This window comes from Neovison vison, chromosome 11, assembly GCF_020171115.1.
Source record: "Neovison vison isolate M4711 chromosome 11, ASM_NN_V1, whole genome shotgun sequence".
NCBI lineage: Eukaryota > Metazoa > Chordata > Mammalia > Carnivora > Mustelidae > Neogale > Neogale vison.
The window spans coordinates 108,880,074-108,898,682 of NC_058101.1; the positions used below are offsets into that span (position 1 = coordinate 108,880,074).

The following is an 18,609-nucleotide window of genomic DNA, read 5'->3' on the forward strand; positions in this document are numbered from 1 at the left end:
GTTAAGCGTCCGTCTTCGGTTCAGGTCATGATCCCAGCATCCTGGGATCCTGCCCCATGTAGGATTCCCTGCCAGCAAGGAGCCTGCTTCTCCCTCACCCTCTGCCCCTTCCCCCACTCATTCTCGTTCTCTCTCTCTCTCTCTCTCTCTCAAATAAATAAAATCTTAAAAAGAAAGAAAGACAGAAAAACGCACACTTCAATATGTTAGGAAACGCCTGGGGAAGAGACCCATTCTTTATTTTCTTTTTTTTTTTTTAAGATTTTATTTATTTATTTGACAGACAGAGATGACAAGTAGGCAGAGAGGCAGGCAGAGAGAGAGGAGGAAGCAGGTTCCCTGCTGAGCAGAGAGCCCAATGTGGGGCTCAATCCCAAGACCCTGAGATCATGACCTGAGCTGAAGGCAGAGGCTTTAACCCACTGAGCCACCCAGGCCGAGACCCATTCTAAGCTGTTTTGCTACCATACTATTTCACCTCAACCCTTCACTTCCCTAAACTTTTTAACTTCCTGGATATAAAATATTAATAACTGGTCAAAGAGCTCTAAAAATATCTAACACATTAGAAATACAGTACTTAGTGTATTACTGAATAAAGTTAGATGGCATTTAAACCAAGCTCTATACTTTGATCTGAAGTAACGAATCCTGTTATTTATGCTTTGTTAAACTCTCATTTATTCACAATCCTTCTTTCTCATCTCTAACCACATTTCCTCCCACAATAACCTAGCATTTCCATTCAATGTAGACTTCACTTTACGGAACCACAGATTGTCTTTACATTTTTATTTCCCTTTCCTTCAAGTGGTGGTTAAACTGACCTCAATGAGATTTTAAGATAGATACATATAAAATAATCTCTCTATGTTTATTAAACCAGCAAAAATTCCTTAAAAAAATACATAATTTGATGAATTAAAAAGAACAAGATCAATAGGTTGAGAAACAGAAACTTTATACCAAGAACCATGAGTTGTCTGCCAAATCTTCATCCATCAAGATGGCAATGTTTTAAGACCAGAAAGCCCTGGTCAATTTTCAGGTAACTGCAACGAATTGTCTTAAGCCCTTAAGGCAGTCCACTGACGAAATGAATTTACAGGATGAGTGAGTAGCCAAAGCAGGAAAAGTCATGTGAATTGGTAATAGATCCATGTGGCTGACAGCAACAGCTAAGAGTTTCACTTTGTGGTGTCTCAGAAAGTAACTTTAAAAAAGAAAAATCGAATATTCAGCTGCAAATATTCAGCTGCAAATAAGAGTATTAATACACCAAAAAAAAAAGTAATAAATTTTGAAAATGAAACAAAAACAAGAGATCTGGCTAAATTTAAAAGCCAGACAGCTCAAGTACCACTGCCTACAACACTCAAACACTTCTAGCAAAGGAAAGCAGGTGCCAGAAAATTGGGACATTCTCAAGTACTGCTCAAGAAAGATCCATCTATCCTAACAAACATCTCATGTGTTTGTGTTACATACAAGATTAACAAAAAGACTGCTCAGCCACATTTTATTTCCATGATTACAAACCACAAAGAATAAAAAATTTTAAAACTTGTCCTAATTCTCGCTCTTGGGATTACACTTTCAGAAATTCAAATATACATTTTCAGAACTGGAAGATTTTTTTTCAAGACACGTGGAGACAAAGGAAACAAAAGCAAAAATGAACTTTTGGGACTTCCTCAAGAAAAAAAGCTTTGCACAGCAAAGGAAATAGTCAAGAAAACAAGGAGGCAACCCACATAATGGGAGAAGTTATTTGCAAATGACACTATAACGGGCTGATATCCAAGATATATAAAGAATTACTCAAACTCAACACTCAAAAAACTGATATAAAAATGGGCAGAAGACATGAACAGACACTTCTCCAAAGAAGACATACAAATGAGGCCTCTGCTTTCAGCTCAGGTCATGATCCCAGGGTCCTGGGATCGAGCCCCACATCGGGCTCTCTGCTCAGCAGGGAGCCTGCTTCCCCCTCTCTCTCTGCCTGCCTCTCTGCCTAATAAGTAAATAAAATCTTAAAAAAAAAAAAAAAAAGAAGACATACAAATGGCTAACAGACACATGAAAAAATGTTCATCATCATTAGTCATCAGGGAGATGCAAATCAAAACAGAATGACATGGCAAAGATTAACAGGACGGGAAACAACAAATGTTGAAGATGTGGAAAAAGGGGAACTCTTTTACACTACTGTTGGGAATGCAAGTTGGTGTAACCACTTTGGAAAACAGTGTGGAGATGCCTCAAAAAATTAAAAAGGAGTTACCCTATAACCCTGCAATTGCACTACTGGGTATTTACCCCAAAGATACAGATGTAGTAGAAAGAAGGACCAAATGTACCCCAACGTTCATAGCAGCAATGGCCACAATCGCCTAACTGTGGGAAGAGCCAAGACGTTCTTCAACAGACAAATAAATAAAGAAGATATGGTCCACATATACAATGGAATATTACGCCTCCATCAGAAAGGATGAATACCCAACTTTTTTATCAACATGGATAGAACCGGAAGAGATTATGGTGAGTGAATAAGTCAAGAAGAGAAAGTCAATTATTATATGGTTTTCCTTATTTGTGGAGCATAAGGAATAATACGGAAGACACTGGAGATGGAGAGGAGAAGTGAGTTGGGGGAAATCAGGGGGAGACAAACCAAGAGAGACTGTGGACTCTTACAAACAAACTGAGGGCTTTGAAGGAGAGGTGCGTGAGGGGATGGTTGAACCTGGTGGTGGGTATTAAGGAGAGCACGAATTGCATGGAGCACTGGGTGTGGTGCATAAACAATGAATCTTGGAACACTGAAAAAATAAAATTAAATTTAAAAAAATTTTAAAAATTTTAAAAATACAAATATACACTTTCAGAACTGGAATATTTCTAGTCTTCTGCATAAAAGTCATTTCTAAGACAAATAGTACAGAGATATAAGATTTTACTTACTTGCTTTCTTATGCAGTAATTTGTGAGTTGCCCAACTTCCTTTAAAACATTCCTGAAAGAGCAAACATGAAAATTAGTGTCAGGCCTTCAGAGACATTTTAAGGAATACTGTATGTAAAAAATAGACACTGGACACTTTGCACAAGTCAAAATCTGTGACTTTACTACATCCAGTATTTGGGAAGGCTTAAGAAATGATGATACCTATTTAAAAATTCACTTCAAAAAGGAGCCTAAACTTACAGTACTTGAAATAAGTAGAAACATTAGCCTATATTATAAATAGCAGTCACAGGGCGCCTGGGTGGCTCAGTGGGTTAAGCCGCTGCCTTCGGCTCAGGTCATGATCTCAGGATCGTGGGATCGAGTCCCACATCGGGCTCTCTGTTCAGCAGGGAGCCTGCTTCCTCCACTCTCTCTCTCTGCCTGCCTCTCTGCCTACTGTGATCTCTCTCTATCAAATAAATAAAAAAGCTTTAAAAAAAAAAAAAGCAGTCACAGTTATATTTCAATTTTATGTCATCAAATTATTTTGAAGTATTTGAAAAGAACCATAACCCAATTAATCAACTCTATACTAGAGGGGGGAAAAGGAAAATTTTGCAGATTTTTCCATTATTTATAGTAGTTTGATTCCTGGCTAGCTATACCCTCCTCTTTGTTTTCTCCATGCTGACAACCCTACGCTGTAAGCTAAGGAAGGGAAGGGACTATGTCAAGATTACTCCCACATCCCGAGAGCCAATCACAGTAGCTAGCACACAGTGGAGTTTCAGTGAGTACCTTTGAGCAGAATGGATCAATGACCAGGAAGACTCAACTTTTCACTTAAGAAAAAAAGTTCTTGTGACATATTTCAGATGCCAGTAGGAAGTACTGTCTTGGGAAAATGAACTCAAGTAATAAATTGAATTCAAATAATCAACTCAACTAATAAATTAGAAAAAAAATGAATTGAACCAGACACAGATCTTAAGCATGCTTTCATTTTTATGGTATTTCCTTCAAAGGACTTAAAATTATTCAAACAAATACTTATCAATACAAAGAAAATTCACAAAATCCTACAAGTGTTTTGACTTTGCAATATAAAAGAGTAAGTAATGGATTTTAAAAAAAGCTAAGAAAAAACAGATAGCACCCCTTTAGCATTACACCAGTGATGCTAAAGGTACTCTCCCCCAAGGTTCATCCAAAGGCTGAGGGGTTAGTTTGCTCCTCCAGTGTCAGAATCTTCACGACTTCCCCTTTTCTCTCCCTGTATCCTCCACAGCAGGCCAGCTGTTAGGTTAAGAAAATCCAGGTCATACCTATTACCTCCTATTGCAACATTAAACCCCAAGACTTCAGATGTATAAAAAGGTATCCACAACATTCAAGGATTTTTTTTTCAATTTTGAAGCTAAAACTAAGCTCAGTCTTTTGGGAAGGATGGGGGATGTGGTTGGCAGAATAACGGCACTGCCAGGAATGGCCATGTCCTAATTCACAGAACCTGTGAATGTGTTGGGTTACAACTAAGGTAAAGGAGAATTAAAGTTGCTAATAAACTGACCTTAAGGAAGAGGGAGGCATGAGTCATCAAAGAAGGAATGATGGAGGCAAGGTTGGAGAGAAGTTACTGCTGGGATTGAAGATGGAGGAAAGGGCCATGAGCCAAGACACTAGCCTCTAGAAACTACAATGCGTAAGTAACAGTTCCGAAAGCCTCCAGAAAGGCTGCCAACCTGCCAACACCTGACTTTAGCCCTGAGATCTATGCAGAGACTTCTGACCTACTGAACTGTGAGAAAATAAGTTTGTGTTGTCTTAAGCTACCAAGTTTGTGGTAATTTGGGATGGCAGCTATAGGAAACTAATACAGGAGGGAAAATAGTTATCCCTATCAAACTGCAAACTACAAAACCGCAAAAACCCTTACAACCGGCAAAACTGCAAAAACCCTCACAATCGGCAAAAAGGTCAGTTTTTCTCCACCCTGGAGTTACAGGAAACTGGCTGAAACACACACACACACACATCTATGATTCTGCCATAAGAGGTACTGTAATTAACTGAAAAGTCCCAAGAACTGAAACAGGATTAAGTGACTTCTTCAGTACTACATCTATTCAGCCTAAGAAAAGAAAGGTAAAGTCAGTATTAAACTGTAATATGAAGACAGCCATAATAAATAAGTTACCATTTACTATGTGCACTATAAACCTGTATCTCATTTCATCCTCAGAAAAATCCTGCAAGGCAGAAAGCATTATCCCCATTTTACACAAAACTGAAGCACAAACAGCTAAATAACTTGTCTGTCACATAACAGAATCACACCAGGCAGAATAAGAACACAAACCCAGGATTACCTAAGATCATGCTTTCTCACTGCTTCTGTGTATGGATGAGTAGGTGTGGGTGCGTGGGGAGAGTTTATATTCAATTCAAAGCATCTATTTAGTACCAAACTCAGAACTAGAAAACATGGATGCAATTAAGCTCTACCATTATAAGCTCTAGAATTTTATCTTTAAGGGAGCACCTGGGTGGCTCAGTCAGTTGAGCCTCTAACTCCCCATTTCAGCTCTGGTCATGATCTCAGGGTCATGGGATTTTGAGCCCTGCGTCAGAGACTCCACACTGGAGTCTGCTTAAGATTCTCTCTCTCCCTCTCTCTCTGCCTCTCCCCCGACTTGTGCTCACTCTCTTGCTCCCTCTCAAAATAAATAAGTAAGTCTGAAAAAATAAGTAAGTTTTTATCTTTAAATCTAGGAAATGATAACTACTAACCATTTTCATGGATCCTCAACTGCCCACCTATAAAGTGGGGCTGATACGTCTAGGGAAGATAATATAGCAGATTAAAAGAGATCCTGTAAATAACTCATGGGAAAGTAGTTAACAAAGTTTCTAGCACATAGCAAGTATCAAAATATGGGAGCCCCTGACATCCCAGTGCTTATCACTATGCCTGGCATTGAACAGGTTTTCTTGGTTTTTGTTAAAGAATGAACAAAAATTAATGTGATCATATACACAAAGCCTTCTTCTGGTTGTAGATGGAAATATAAACCTTCCATCACCTTCCAGAACTGACCGCAAGCTGCCTACTCCACAGCCTTTCTCCCCTCTGCTGGACACCAAAGAACGCTGCAACAGCAGAATTGTAATGGACCCTGGGAAAAACGTTCCCAGCCTCCTGGATGATACAAGTGGCCTCGTGACCTAGTCTGGCCAACATGTGAGCCCAGTTGTCAGGTGAGGCCTCTGGAAAGCTTTTTAGAAAACAGGCACCTATTTTCTCTTTGCCCATTCCCTGCTTCAAACCTAGAGACACTGGCTGAGGTAAAGCAGCAGTCTTCTATCCACAAAGTAATGAGTGTACCCCAAGAAGCCAGGGTCCCTGATGGTTTTGTGGAATTGCTGTTCCAGTCTCAAAATATCTACACCTCCAGACTCCTCATCATTAAAAAAAAACTCCACACCTTTAGTTTTGGAAGATGTATTGGTTAGATATTGCATTAGATTATGAGAAACAAAAGCTTGAAGAACAGTGACATAAACAAATCAATCACTCACTTATTTCATAAGACTAAAAGGCAGGGGATGGGGTGGGGGTGGGAGAAAGGGGCCCTGGATGAAGGTGGCTGTAACAACTACAGCAGGTTGAATAATGGCCACCCAAAGACACCAGGTTGTAATTCCTGGAAACTGTTAAGTGTCACCTTATTTTGAAAAAGGGTATTTTTGCATATGTGATTCAATTAAGGGTCTTGTGATAGGGAGATTATCCTGTAGGCCCTAAATGCCATCATCATGAGTGTCCTTAGAACAGGGAGGCAGCGAGAGGCTCCCACACACAGAAAAGGAAGTAATATGGCCAGAAGGGTAGAGATTGGAGTCATGTGGTAGAGCCTCTGGAGGGAGCACCGCCCTGCCATCGCCTTGATTTTGGTTCAGTGAAACTGACTTTGGACTTCCTACCTCTCCAACTGTGAAAGAATACATTGCTGTTGTTTCAGGCACTCTTACCAGTGGCAGTTTGTTACAGCAGCCACAGGAAACTAAGGCAGTAAATAATAAGACACCAGGGCATACACCTAAAGAATGACTCCAATTAGGGCACTGGGGATGAGGGACTAATTACAGTTTTCTTGAAGCTTTTTCTGCTTACATGTACTTATTCATAAGGTCAACTCCCAATTACGCACAGTGATTTTTAAATGGGATCAACAAAGGCACATGACTTATTTTAAGAAACTTCAGTCAGCCATTTCGAACCCTACTCTTCCTCCCCTTTCCAAACTACTCATCATCATGGGTAAGATTGGCAAAGGTGATGAGACAGATTGGAGTTTCACTTGTTTTTCCTTCGTCCAGACTACCTGATAGCAGAGATATTCATGGCAGTAAGGTTGTCAACAAGGAAAAGTTCAGGGATGGGGAAGAAAGGAGTGGAGAGAGGCATTCAGGGTGCGTCCTGGAACTCCAGTCTAAGAGTCAGCCAGGTCCAGAGGCAAAATGCCACCAAGGCTGCATGCCTAGTGTACCAGTGCTGTTCAGTTCCAGGCCTTGACTCCAGTGTCCCCTTAATACCAGGCAAACCATCTGCATACTAAGTGCGCCGGGTACAATTCTGAATTCATTTTCAGTAGAACAGCTTAGAATAAATCAACTGAATGTCTGTCAATGAGAACGATGTACGGCTGAAGTGGCTTACACATCTCCTAGGTACTGATACAGCCAAGACTGCAGCACTGCAAAAACAGTCTTCCCTGAGAAAAATCAAGGTCAGATTTTTTGCTCTGCCACATACACTCTCCTTTCCAAAATTCGAAGGTACTTCACTTGTTAGGTAAGCACCAATACAGTTTGCATCCTCAACCTGGCTAACCCTTTTCCTGCTATCATTAAAATCAGGATATAAAAAAGGCAGGAGACCATCAAAACATGAAAAGAAAATATGTCAAGAATAGAGAAGAGACTTCTGAACGGAGCAGGGTTATCAAAAGATGACTTTCAGATACTCTTCAGCTCCATTAGCCTAGGATTCCATCTTTTCAGTAATTATGGAAGAGACCACAAGTTCTTAAAAACTTGTGACAGTAGAAATGATTATCTCAAAGTTAATCTCCCCCCAAAGTAAAGCAAAACAACAAGAAGTTGAAAACAGATGGTGTTTTTGAAAAAAGGATTTGAAACCAATGAAGTCTGGGGCACCTGGCTGGCTCAGTCAGTGGAGCATAGGAATCTTGATCTCAGGGTTTTAAGTTCGAGCCCCACAATGGGTGAAAAGATTACTTATTAAAAAGGGGGGGGCTCCTGGGTGGCTTAGTCATTAGGCATCTGCCTTCAGATGCCAGTCATGATCCCAGGATCCTGGGATCGAGCCCCGCTTCGGGCTCCCTGTCCCTCTGCTGCTCTGCCTGCTTGTGCTCTCTTGCTTTCTCTGTCAAATAAATAAATAAATCTTTAAAATATATATAATATATATATATAAAATATATTTTTATTTATATATATTTATTTATATATATATTATGTATATATTATATATATATATATTTTTTTAAACCAACAAGTTTAATACCTGAATAACAAAAGTTTCAGAAAAAAAAGGGAGAGGGGAGATCAAAGAAATAAATTCAAAGTTTCCCATAACTGAAAGAAAGGAGTTTCCAGACTGAAAAGACCCCCAAAAGATAAAACTCAATTTGCCCAAGGAATGCAATATGAAATTTTGTAATAGTGTGATAAGAGAAAATCCAACAGGCTTCCAGAGAAAGGGGGGAGGGCTCAATCCCAGGTCCCCAAGATCATGACCTGAACCGAAACCAAGAGCTGGACACTTAACCGACCAAGCCACCCAGGTGCCCCAACAACCAATTTTTAACACAGGCAGTCAGTCCTTACTTTGCACAATAGTGCAGAACCATAAAAATGACCATGCAAGCCATAACTGTACAAAGTAATCTTAATAATCAATGGTAAATTATAATTGTTCCAGGACCTTTAAAAAAAATTTTTTTTAAAGATTCTATTTGTTTATTTGACAGACAAAGATCACAAATAGGCAGAGAGGCAGGCAGAGAGAGAGGAGGAAGCAGGCATCCGGCTGAGCAGAGAGCCCAATGTGGGGCTCGATCCCAGGACCTGGGATCATGACCTGAGCCGAAGGCAGAGGCCCTAACCCACGAGCCACTCAGGCGCCCCTAAAATTTTTTGTTACGACATCCAAAACTCTGTCAGTTATAAATACACAGAGTATTGGGGGAGAAAATAAAACTCATGTTTGTTTATTAGTACCCGTACCACTGAGAATTAGAGCATTTTCTTTCTTTATTTAAAAACTTACCAAGACCAGTTTGAATGTTTGCTTCCTTCCCCTTGTATAACTCATGAAACGGAGTGAACATCTTTTTTATGATTGGCAAACTGTCCTACTCCTTTCTAGGTATGGAACAGCTTCCAAATTTTATCATTTGTATTGTCAGTAGCTCTGAGAGTTCCACTGAAGTTTTTGTTGGTATTATTTCCCCTGCAACACAGCTATTCTTTTCATCACAACCATTTTCCTCATTTATTCCAACAAGTTAGCCCCACAGCGTTGCTCTGGCTGCACGTCTAGAGTTTCTAAAACAGTGAGCAATGCCAACATTCCCGTGGTCAGCTATTTCTTCTACAAACCCCTTTCTGGATTTAGATTTCACTTCCGGCGTGATCATTTACCATTTCTTTGCTGTACTTTCTATCTTTGTTGGCAAATTCCCTCTTTCAATTATCCATTTTTGTAAAATATCACAGAAGTCATCACTGGCAAACAAAGCAACACAACCACGGACTTGGCTGTCTGGAAGAGAAACAAGTGAGAGTTGCACAATGGCCAGTCACCGATAGGTTCTAAAAGAAAGGAGGGATTGGTCACTGATCAAGGTGCCCACCTGTGACTTACACAATGATCCTGGGACTAAAGAGTTCTCTGTAAAGTATGTACTTCATTTAATTACTTCATGTTGCTGGGAGACTGGTTTCACTTAACTAAACTATGCTAACTAAATTCATGCGTATCAAAACTGCAAAATGAGATCTGCCTTTAGTGGGTACCTATCTAGCTCAGTCAGCAGAGCATGCAACTCTTGATCTCGGGTCATGAGTTCAAGCCCCAAGGTGGGTGTAGAGCTTACGTTAAAAAAAAAAAAAAATCTGCCTTTACATAGTTGGCACTCTGATATAACCTATTTATAAAACTTTTCTAAATAGGTTATGTGAACAAAACACTTCTGTATCACTCAGGATCTTTTTTTACGCTCACAGAAGCTGACACACATTTCCTTAAGTTAAAAAAAAAAATTTCTATCCCAACTGATTCATTTAGAGAACACAGAAGTTTACATACCAATTTAAATGGGGGGCAGGGGATACATACTAATTTAAACAAGAAAGGGAGGGGAAAGACATCATTTCTTTAAAGAAGCATTTAAAAATGTTACCAAAAATTTAGCATATTCACCTAATTTTTGAATACTAAAAAACAAAACAAAAAAATACTTTAACATTAACTTCTTAGTACTAAGGATACTTCATTAATTCCTAAAGGGTTTATAAGTAGGGACAACTCAAAACCCACAAGATTTCCTAAAACACTCCTTTTCAAAAGTGGCTAGTGGCTAAAAATCATGGACTCTGAAGTCAAAACAGACTTGTATCCTAGCTTGGTCACTTATTAGCTGTACAACACTTAGTATCTCTCAAGTTCTGGTTTCCTCAACTATTATGTAGGGAAAACAACTGTGCAGTACTCAATTCTAATTATCATCAATTTTGTTAATTTTTGAAGCAATTTAAATTTTAAACTTGAAAAATGAAGCACCTAAATATCTATCTTTAACGTGTGTCAATACTGGCCCAAAGTCTCGGCTTATGAAAACCGATGGCCAATGAAGCAACTAGTCATTACTGTAAGCTCTGTATCTTTCTAGCATCATGACTGCCCACAGAAGCTGCACTGTTAAGGAGGACATGTAACCCGAAGTTCGAACCTGCTCCCACCACACATACCATCAGAGAGAACCAAGCCTCCTGGCTCATGGCATCTGAGTACAACCAGGGACCAATCTCTGGCAGAATTCTAAGCTACCCAGACATAATGGCAACCCTTAAAAAGTCAAGTCTTTTTTTTTTTTTTTTTAAGATTTTATTTATTTATTTGAGAGAGACAGTGAGAGAGAGCATGAGCGAGGAGAAGGTCAGAGAGCGAAGCAGACTCCCCATGGAGCTGGGAGCCTGATGTGGGACTCGATCCCGGGACTCCAGGATCACGCCCTGAGCCGAAGGCAGTCGTCCAACCAACTGCGCCACCCAGGCGTCCCAAGTCAAGTCTTTTTTAAAAATACATATAAAAAATAAAACATTCATCAGTGACACCAGTAGCCACAGTGCAAAGAAGGCAAAAGTCAGAAGATTTAGTCCAACCATAAAACCTGAACAGAATGCATGGGACAGTTATTTAAGAACTCTGAAAAGCAAACAGTAGCAGGCAAATTAGGGAAGACCAAAATCTGAAGGTCCACTGAGCTGGTGATGAGTTCAGCATCCCAGCTGACCCTGCGTATCTTCAGCAGCACCAGATAAGTGACCACCTGGCACAAACACACAGTGCTCCCAGAGAAAATGCTCTAATTCTGGCTCAACAGGGAATTAACAGTGCTCAAAGAGCACAGATACCACCTTCTTCTCTCTCTTTATCCTCTCACACCCCAGTCCCCAAGTGATCCCGAGGTAGCCACCCATGAGCCTGTAGGAGCCAAAATTCTGAGGAAGAGGCATTTTCCTTCTCTAATCAGTGAAGCTGTAGTCCACAGAGGGTGGACCAAACCCCACTTTCTGCTCTCTGCCTTCCTGCCATTTGGCCCGAGACACAAACACGGTCATAAACTGTGCAGCAGAGCAGGTAACTAAACCAAAGATTTCTGGCCAGAGAACAAGCAAAGAGAATTCCCAAGAAACCAGAAAATACTGTGCAGAAGTTCCAGAAAGGGACCCCATAGAGTTGTTCATAATACAATACACTGATGCTTGTGAGAACAGAACTAATCACAAGTCGATCATCCAAGTCTCACACCAAGCACTGGGTCAGAAAGGTTAGAACTCGCAGCCAGAATGTAACCCAGATCAGGAGCCTGCTAAAACAAAAATATCAACATTCTCCACAGGATTTAAACAAGTCTCAAGATCTCGTAATATTCAAAATCTCCAGGATACGATCTAAAATTATTTGACATATAAAGAACCATAAAAATTTCAACTCACAAGGGAAGTGAGTCAACAGACACCAATACCAAAATGACATGAACATTGCCATTAACTGACAAAGACCTAGAAGCAGGTATTATTAAATTAAAATGCTCCAAAAACCAATGAGGGATTCTTTTTTTTTTTTTTTAAGTATATTTATTTGACAGAGAGAGATCACAAGTAGGCAGAGAGGCAGGCAGAGAGAGAGAGAGGAGGAAGCAGGCTTCCTGCTGAGCAGAGAGCCCGATGCGGGACTCGGTCCCAGGACCCTGAGATCATGACCTGAGCCACCCAGGAGCCCCCCAATGAGGGATTCTTAATACCAGTGGAAAAAGAGAAAATCTTTGCAATGAAAAATAGACATAAAGAAAAACCACACAGAAATTTCAGAAGTAGAAAAATACAGCAGCCAAAATAAAAAACTAACTGGGTGGATCCAAGAGCATGATGGAGATAACAGAGGAAAGAGTCAGTGAACTAAAGGATCAAAAGAAATTATCCCATTTGGACATGGAAAAGATTTATTTTTAACGAACAGAGCCTCAGGGACAAATGTGATCATAACGAATTACTGACAGCAAAGAGGGAAATTACATAATGATTAAAAAAAAAAAAACAGGTCAACTAAGATGATATACCACAGTCTAAATCGTACATGTCTAACAACAGCTTTAAAGTACATGAAGCAAAAGTGATGAAAGTGAAAGAGAAAAATCCACAATACAGTTGGAAGAAAAATTAACATCCATTCATAATAAAACTCCCAGTAAATTAGGAGAGCATTTCAACTTGATAAAGATCATCTATCAGGAGCACTGGGTGGCTCAGCCAGTAAAGCGTCTGCCTTGGGCTCAGGTCATGATCCCAGGGGCTTGAGATCCAGCCCCACATCAGGCTCCCTGCGGGGAGCCTGCTTCTCCCTCTCCCTCTGCCTCTCCACCCCTCCCACTCATGTTCTCACTCTTTCTGCTCTCTCTTCCAAATAAATGAAAAATCTTTAAAAAAAAAAAAAATCATCTACCAGAAGTCTACAGATGCCATATTTAATTGTGAAAGACAAAACGCTTTCTCCCTAAGATCAGGAACCAGACAAGGATGTCCACTCTCAACATTTCTAATTCAACATTACACTGGAAGTCTTGCAATTCAAAAAGGCAAGAAAAAAAAAAAAAAGCCATAGAGACAGAAAAAGAAAAGAAAGAAAACTGTCCCCATTCAAAGATGACATAAATATCTATATAAAAATACAAAGGAAAAAACTCCCAGAACTAAAATATCAGGTTAGCAGAGTCACAAATACAAGGTCAACACACAAAAGTCAACTGTTTTTCTATATACTGGCAATATATAATTGGAACATGACACAAAAGCAATACCATTTACAATTACTCCTCCCCAAACTAAATAAAGAGCATAAAGGTAACAAAACATGTGTAGCAACTATATGCTGAAAACTAAGAAACAATGATAAATCAAAGAAGATCTAAATAAATACAGAGACATCTTGTGTGCCTGGAGTGGAAAACTAAACGTCAGAAAGATGTCAATTCTCCCCAAATTCATTTGTAAGATTTAAGCAATCTCAACTGGGATTTTTTTTTCTTAGATATAAGAAAGTATGATTTATATAAATTTTATATAAATTTTAAATAAATTTATATAAAAAGGCAAACAAACTAGAACTGCTCAATTTTGAAAAAGAAGAGTAGAATTGGAGGTATCTTACACTTTTTCTTATGTTAAGGAAATAATTTTTCCTATTTCTACTCTAAAATTAATTAGGGACTGATGGTGAATATCACCAAATGCATCTTTAGCATCTACAAAAGGAAATTTTTTTTGTATCTGATATAATGGCTTAATGTATTATTATATTAATAGCTTTTCCTATTATTTCATGATTTCTACCTCCCTGAAACAAACTAGTTGACTATGGTGGGTTATTCTTTCTTATACTGTGCAATACAACTTGGTAATATTTGTTTTGCAAAGTTGTAGGCATTTTATATCTCTCACTGTGTATTGCTGGGTATTTTAATTCAGGTTTTCCTTACTGCCCTTTCTTCCTGTTCCTGTCTACCTGCCACTTCACTATTACTGCCAACCCTTATCAGCACTGGCCTACAGATATTGTCTCAAAAATGTAAATACTCCTGTCATCTTCTTAATGAATAAAAAGGACCAGGTGGCAAATATCTTAGAGGAAGGCTCCCATCAAGGTGGGTTAGCAGAACATCACCTTCCATTAAGAATAAAAGCCTGTGGAGCCTCCGTCCGACATTGATTAATGGAAACCACCATGTGTTGACAGCCTTTCTTGTGTCCGGCATCTTGGATGCATCATCTCATCATCTCATTCACAGGTCACATGAATCCTAGGAACTGGATATTAATACTCCCATTTTACAGATGGGGAAGTTGTTTAAACCTTTCCTACAAACTAAAGTCAAAATAATTTGAGCCAGTTCAAACAGCTATTGAGTGGTAAAGCTGGACTATAAATATAGGGTTTTCTGGTTCCAAAGTCCACTCTCTGCATAGCTATAGGGCTCACAGGGCAGGTCAAGGAGGAAGCAACAGATTGGTAAAAGAGATAAAAGGGGTAAGATATCGGTCTGCACCACTGCCCCCACTGCAACACCGTGCCCCGTGCATATTTTCCATTTGGCTGTCCCTGAGTTGTATTCTGTATAGTAAATCAGTAAATGTGAAGAGAAACAAAGACAATCTAGCAGCATAGAAGAGAAAGAGGAAGAAGCAGATGAGATCAAGGTAAAGGGGACAGATTTCAGAGAAAAGGCTAAATAAAATATTTTAGCTTAAGATTTTTTAAAAATATAAATATGAATATGAAGTATTTCTCAGTATATACTAAGAATTGGCAAAAGGGCAAAATCAAAGGAAAAAATATGAGACTGGTCCCAAGCAGAATCACATTACTATTTTACAAACATTTTACAATGTTAAATGTTTTTATCCACAGAGCTTATATTATTATAAGTATGCTAATTCTCTTAGCAAAATTATTTCTTAATTTTAGTTTAACTATAGTTTCTAATGTTATCAAGTTATCATGTTATCAAGTACAGACAGGAAAACAGTGTTTCTTATTGAATTCTGTTGAAAAGACGTTCATTAAGAAATGGATTACGTACCTTGAGAACTTCTTGGAATACAGAGCAACCTGTTGTTAACAGTGATTACTCCAAAGGATTAAGAGACAAACTTGGGGGAAGGCAGACCTCACTTCAAATTCTCTACATGTATTACCTTTATTTTAACAATAACAACAACAAAGGATATGGTAATAAAATATCTCAGAGATTTTCATGGAATTAAAACATACACACAGAAAAATACTCAGCATTCAAACAACACTGAATAGAAGTTAATCATCCTGATGGACCAGAAGCTCCCAGAAAGAACTTCACATGAACAGAATGAACTCAAGAACTTCTAAGTTGTACCAGTGAAAAGTTACTAAATTCCAGTAAGTCACTCCACTAGATTATTAATCCTTCATGTTGGTAAAACGCTACTTCTAAATAATAAAAATGAGCAAACACAGCCAGCATGTTATACAATATGGTTTCTTAAACCCTCCTGTTAGGCTATAAGTGCTTTTTTCTTCATTTTCAAATGAAGACGACAAAAAACGAAAAAACTGTCGGCTTATTCTAGAAGACCTACTAGACTCAAGGAAAACAAAGGAACACAGTAACATTAGAAAGTTCAGGAAAATGTCCTTTCAAGAAGATACAGACCTGTTTTGTAACATAGTAACATTAGAAAGTTCAGGAAAATGTCCTTTCAAGAAGATACAGACCTGTTCTGTTAAGTTCCAGAAATACTATAACTAGCAACTATATTGTCATATTGTGGTTTTGTAGCTGTAAGACCTGGCTGTTTCTACTATAAAACTTTGGTCAAATGGAAGGATTAAGAGTTGTCAAAAATCAATCAATTACTATTAAGTGAGTGTTCAACATATAAAAAGCATTCCTGAGTGACAGTTTACTGCATTTGAAAATAACTATTTGGGGTCCAAACTATGGTATTCCATGTAAAATTGCTATTCAACAGCTTTCACCATTACTGATTTCTGTAACTATAAAGTAATATCAAAATTACTTCTAACTAAAGGGAGCATTAAAAAGTTGTCACCCAGATGTGATTTTAAATTAGAAACAAATGTTTTATAACCTTAGAAAAGAAACTATTTTCTCAAAATACTGTTTTTCAAGAAATCTCCTGCAAATTTTTTTTTCTCCTGCAAATATTTTAACAAAATGCAGGAAACAGGGAATACTACATAAGAGAAAGTAAAAGCAAATCCCAGAATGAAATGAAATAAATACCCACCAACCCCCTCCCCCGCAAAAAACTATACAACAGAGATAGAGATCTACTAATCCAAGTTGAAAAGATCAGAAGACACAAGAGACTTCTTACAGAAACATGAAAACTGACAGAATACCAAATATGTTTAAATATACTACAAAGAGATTTACAAACCCAAAGAAAGGGTTGGGGTAAATTAAAAATAAGTACACAAAGAGCTAAGTAAAGGATCTGCATAGGAAAGAAAAAGTAATCACAATATAGTAATAATGGGTAACACATGTAATGCCTACTATGTGTCACTATTCTAATTACTTTACACATGCTAACTCTTAACAACCCTATGAGGTAGGTACTATTTATATACTCATTTTACAGGTGAGAAAACTGAAACATACAGATGATAAAGGACTTGCCCAAGATTACCCGTCTACTTACAGGGCAAACAGGCTACATGACTGTTGTCAAAATCACTTATAAATCAGAAGAGAAGCATATGGCAAGCAAGGGGTAAAACAACTAAATACTCTTCTTGCATCTCCAGGAAACCTAGAGAGAAAGCCTAAGCCAAATCATCAGGACATAGCAATATAATCATGTTACTTAGAGATATGGAATTAAATGACAAAAATAATCTGTTTAAAACGTTGAAATAAAGATAAGTAAGTTCTGAGGATGTAATGTACAACATGATGATACTGTATTGTGTATCTGAATGTTGCTAGGAGCATAAATTCAAAAGTTCTCATCACAAGGATATAAATATTTGTAACTAGTGAGGTAAAAGATATTAACTAGATTTACTGTGGTAATCATGTTGCAATATCTACATATATCAAATCATTTAACTTGATATGCCTTAAACTTATACAAAGTTAAGTCAATTACTTCTCAGTAAAACTGGAAAAAAATTTTGAAAGAAATTACATGGTATAAGGATTACAGAATATTTGACTCAAAGCACGTCTTTCCAAGAATCAAAATCATATTCCCTATAATGCAAAGTGCATATATACTAAGGCTCATCTCCTACAGTCAGTATTTTAAATTGAATGCCATTTTCTAGCTCCATGAAGAATCCACCTAAAAGACTAGTTGCTTTCTTTTCCTGAATTAAAACATTATACCAATTAATACACAATTAGGACAATGTATTTATACTTTCTGCTAATAGTGTGACTGAACAAGTTACTCTCCACCCCACGAGTGAATATCCCATGGGGCAAAACACACAGCCCACCTTGTTTAGTCTCTTCCCTGGGGGACATCACTCCTCTGATGAAGTAGGCCTGACAGACTGGCATCAAGAACTAAAACAATTGGGGCGCCTGGGTGGCTCAGTGGATTAAGCCGCTGCCTTCGGCTCAGGTCATGATCTCAGGGTCCTGGGATCAAGTCCCGCATCGGGCTCTCCGCTCAGCGGGAAGCCTGCTTCCTCCTCTCTCTCTGCCTGCCTCTCTGCCTACTTGTGATCTCTCTCTGTCAAATAAATAAATAAAATCTTTAAAAAAAAAAAAAAAAAGAATTAAAACAATTAGACTGACTGCCCCTTTCTTTCACATTGATCTTACTTCCATCCTAACACCTGTGGTATTTAGTGACTTACCCCCTTACAGGGGTATGTCTACACACTTATCATTATTTGATTGTTCCAAGATTATACTCAGAAGGCCATGTTATTTACAACAGGACCACATCCAGAACCCAATCATCAAATCTTCCTGAATTTTAAATACACAAAGACTTCTTGCTTCCAATTGCAAATACTTGCCATCTGGAGTGTTCAGAGTTAAGTTCCAAAGGTTTTTCTTTTTATCCCTCTTGATCAAGGAACTCTTGTTAGAAAGAAATCTAGAGCAGTCTTCAGTATTTAAAACAGAAAAAAGAGTGGCTCTGACTAAGGAGCAGGGAGCTGGTGCCATTCCCACTTGTGCCCAACTCTATAGGTAGCTTTCAAAGCAATTAAGCTTAAATAATCAGATGCCCTCCTATCCTCCATTCAAACCTCACCTTTCTTCAAGA

At 38.4% G+C, this 18,609-nt stretch overlaps 1 protein-coding gene across 2 annotated transcripts in view; it reads right to left on the bottom strand.

Annotated features, from left to right (window-relative positions):
• METAP1 (methionyl aminopeptidase 1) overlaps positions 1-18,609 on the bottom strand; it is a 73,443-nt gene that overhangs the window by 36,145 nt on the left and 18,689 nt on the right. For both annotated transcript variants that reach the window (XM_044224432.1, XM_044224431.1), the window contains exon 2: positions 2,968-3,019. In XM_044224432.1, the coding sequence (XP_044080367.1) occupies positions 2,968-3,019 (52 nt within the window). The remainder of the gene's footprint in view (positions 1-2,967; positions 3,020-18,609) is intronic.